Below are 4,114 nucleotides of genomic sequence, written 5' to 3'. Positions count from 1 at the left end.
TTCTCGCTTCTGTACTTATACTCTGCCATGAATGTCCCCCTTTCTCTAGTTCCTTTTATGTTGATCTACACCACATGTTCTTAGGCCTACCCCTCTTTCTATATCCATCTGGATTCCACTGTAAAGCACTTTTCGCTACATTTGTTGTGTCTTTTCTAATTGTGCTACCAATCCACTCCCACTTTTTCATAAATATTTGCTCCCTAATCGAAACTTGATTCGTTCTTTGTCATAGCTCCATATTGCTTATGTGTTCGGTCCATCTGATTTTAAGTATACTACGCAAGCATCTGTTGATGAATGATTGTATTTGCTTATTTGACTTAACTGTTGTTCGCCATGTCTCAGCCCCATACAATAAAACCGCTTTTACATTAGTGTTAAAAATTCTTATTTTGTTCTTTATTGAAATTACACTTGTGCTCCATACTTTTTTTAACAGGTAGAAAGCGACCGTTGCCTTACTTATTCTCGTCTTAATATATTCTTAGAAACAGTGGATCGATGATAGATCAGTTCCATTAGAGTTTTCATTTTGGCTTTCTAACAATACTTGGTGAACATTGAATCTGACCCTTAGATTTACCTGGCAACCAAGATATCATCTGAGAACTGACCCAGGGAGTGATGATTTGAAGTAGTGGTAGAAAGCCAAAATGAAAAACTCTAATGGAACTCGTCTATCATCAATCCACTGAATCTAGTGACCATCCCTTATTAATTAGCCATCATTTTACCCACTTCGTTGTAATAGCCACACTGTTTATCATTTGCTGGTCGTAGAAATTTCATTCATTTATTTCCAAAGAGGTGTGTGTGTCCTCTAAGTAGTTACAACATTGGACTCACAATCAGAGGGTTTGGGTTTCAATTCTTGACCCAGGCGGCACGTTGTGTTCTTGTGCAGAACACTTCATTTTTATGCCACTTCAGTCCACTCAGCTGAAAATGTGATGCTGATCTTGTGATGGGCTCGCATCCCTTTCAATGGGGGTGGTACTGTTATTCTCAGTTGCAGCTCTACCCTAAGCTTCAAATAAACCTATTTATTCATTTTTCTCTTTTTTTTTACGTATTTATTTCCTTTGTTTTTGCAGCTTGTTTGGATTGAGACTCCCACCAACCCCTTAATGAAAGTAGTTGACATTGCTGCTGCTTGTAAAGTGACCAAAGAGAAATCCGATGCTGTTGTTGCTATTGACAACACATTTTGCTCTCCTTACTTCCAGGTAAATTCCTTTTTTCCATTTTCCCTTTAATTTCTTTCAGCATTCTTAAAATCCTTACCGACACAATCTACAATCTACACCAAATTTGATATTAAATATTCGATTTTACTTGCAGGCCGTGAGCTGGCAGTGTTGTTAAAACATTGGATGAAATACCTAATGACGTTTCAATCCATTGTGATAGGAGTTCAAATCCCATTGGAGCTGACTTTGCATTTCATCTTTTTTGGGGATGATAAATTGAATACCAGTTGAGCTTTTGGGGTTGACGTAATCGACCGATCTTTTCCTTCTAGAATTTCTGGCCTTGTGCTAAAATTTGAATCCTATATCAGATTTGCTTGACATAGCAGCTGAATCTTCCTCAAGCCACACTCTACTGTTTAAAAAAATGGGAAACAGTGAAATATTAGGTCCATAAGAGAAGGTCCAATCGTGACCATCCCATCTTTTATTCCGACATTATCGCTTGTGTTCTTTTTTTCTTGTACAATAATAGTGTGATTTGGTTGTCAGTCGACCATGTAAATACTGCCATTATTGTTGTTTAACCTTTAAACAACCCCGACTGAATAAAATGTTCCAGCCATGACCATCTCGTCTATTTTGGAAGGTGGGAGTCGAGTGTTACCTAGAGCAATATTATTTACTGTTTTAATTGGAATGTTGATGTGTAATTTAAGGGGAATGTGGCTGTTATTTTCAGCAAACCTTACATCTCCATTTTGAAGTAAATAACTCTGGATTCAAGGGAGGCTACTCTAAACACTCTCTTAATTCGTAAGTTCGATTAAAAATATATTGGTGTTTCATCACCGAAAACCGCGTTAATTATTATCAATTAACTTTACTAATTAATAAGGACAATTAAATCTCTGTCAAGGTCTTGTGTAATTGTTGTTGTTGTAGATGACCTCGAAAAACAAAGTCAACAAAATTCTTTTCTGATTCGGAGTCAATAGGTGTTTGCTTGAGTGAATTTATCTGCTTTTTACTGTAAAGCGGTTCATTGCTCCACAAACTGGTCGCTGATCAATTGTGAGTAGACTGTCTTCCTATCCCGTGAAGGGAAGTGGAGCCAGTGATCTCTCCCTTATAACACACCATAAAATGGGAGCTAAACAGGATTCCTAATTCAATAAATGGTGAATCAACATTGTGTAGGCATTGTGTAGGTTCTTTTGATCCTAAGGGTTAAACCCTTGAGCAAGAAACTTAACTACACATAAAAACATAACATTATTAACCTCGATGTTGTTTCAACTCTCTGTATTTCCTTTGAAACTTTGATCTTTTTGTTTGCTATTTTTTTTCTCATTTTCCTCATTTATTTTAGCGACCCTTGGATTTTGGTGCTGACATTGTGGTTCATTCGATGACCAAATATATGAATGGTATGTATCATTATTATTATAATTATGGCAGTGAGCCAGCACAATCATTAACATGCTGGGCAAAATGCTTAGCAACATTTCGTCTGTCTTTACGTTCTGAGTTCAAATTCCACCGAGGTTGACTTTGCCTTTCATTTTTTCAGGGTCGATAAGTATCAGTGAAACGCTGGGGTCGATGTAATCGACTAGTCCCCTCCCGCAAAATATCAGGCCTTGTGCCTTTAGTAGAAAGGATTATTATTATTATTGAGTTTCTTATTTTGGCACAAGGCCAGCAATTCTGGTCTTAGTGGGATTTGAACTCAGAACATTAAGAGATACCACAAATTCCATAAAACATTTTGAAGTTTTTGTTATTTCTTCTGATTCTTTCATCTGCAACTATGGAGACGTGGGCATTAAATTAATGATGATGATGATGGTGATGATGCCCTCCCAGTATGTGGCCTTGTGTTTAATGGAGTGACTGTCAATTCACTTGAAGGGACAGAGGGAAGGGCTTTGCTGTTGTGTCTTTCCTTCTTTTACAAATCAGCAAATAAAAATAAAATAATAAAAATATTTTAAAAACGAAAAAAAAAGCATCACCTGCTCCTCCCCCACTTCCCCTCCCCCGCCTCTTGCATGGAGCCTTCTTGTTACTAATCCTCGTTGCTCTATTCTTTCAGGTCACTCCGATGCAGTGATGGGCTGCATTGCACTCAACGACGACAAAATAGCAGCAAGGTTGCGATTCCTACAAAATGGTAAAACTCAAAGAATTTCTTCCTTCAATCTGGCATTTTGCAGCTGTGTGTGTGTGTGCGTGTGTATCAAAATCGAGCCGAATCTGACAGCTGGCATCCATGCCAACCTCTCCTTCATTGCACACTAAACTCTGCTTGCGAAGACCTGTTGGGGCAAGAGAAATCGTAATTGAACCATACTCGATGACTGGCACTGCGCCAGTGGAGCACTAACAGCACTGTCTGAGCGTGTTTATTGCCAGAGCAGTTGTCTGGCTTCTGTGCTAGTGGCCCGTAAATAGCACCATTTGAGCGCAATCGCTACCGGCGTTGCCTTCTAGCACTTGTGCTGGTGGCACGTTAGAAAATCATTCAAGCAAGGTCGTTGCCAGTGCCGCTGGACTGGCTCTTGTGCAGGTGGCATGTAAAAAACACCTTTTTGAGTGTAGCTGTTGCCAGTACCGTGTGACTGGCTCTCATGCCGGTGGCACGTAAAAGCACCCACTACACTCTCAGAGTGGTTGGCGTTAGGAAGGGCATCCAGCTGTAGAAACTCTGCCAGATCAGATTGGAGCCTGGTGCAGTCATCTGGTTCGCCAGTCCGCAGTCAAATCGTCCAACCCATGCTAGCATGGAAAGCAGTCGTTAAACGATGATGATGATGTGTATGTATATTATAGGAGAGAAAGAGAGGAAGTTTGAGTGTTGGCAGGGTGTACATATATATCTGTGTGTGTATATATATATATATATATATATATATATA

General features: G+C 39.3%; 1 protein-coding gene across 1 annotated transcript in view; it reads left to right on the top strand.

Moving 5' to 3' along the window:
- The window catches only part of LOC106884197 (cystathionine gamma-lyase), a 256,495-nt gene that overhangs the window by 15,169 nt on the left and 237,212 nt on the right, over positions 1-4,114 (top strand). Inside the window, exons 4-6 of the mRNA XM_052976299.1 lie at positions 1,098-1,229; positions 2,566-2,623; positions 3,292-3,369. Coding sequence (XP_052832259.1) covers positions 1,098-1,229; positions 2,566-2,623; positions 3,292-3,369 — 268 coding nt within the window. The remainder of the gene's footprint in view (positions 1-1,097; positions 1,230-2,565; positions 2,624-3,291; positions 3,370-4,114) is intronic.

This window comes from Octopus bimaculoides, chromosome 24, assembly GCF_001194135.2.
Source record: "Octopus bimaculoides isolate UCB-OBI-ISO-001 chromosome 24, ASM119413v2, whole genome shotgun sequence".
NCBI lineage: Eukaryota > Metazoa > Mollusca > Cephalopoda > Octopoda > Octopodidae > Octopus > Octopus bimaculoides.
The sequence above is the reverse complement of the archived record's forward strand: the minus strand, read 5'-3'. Positions and strand labels throughout refer to the sequence as shown.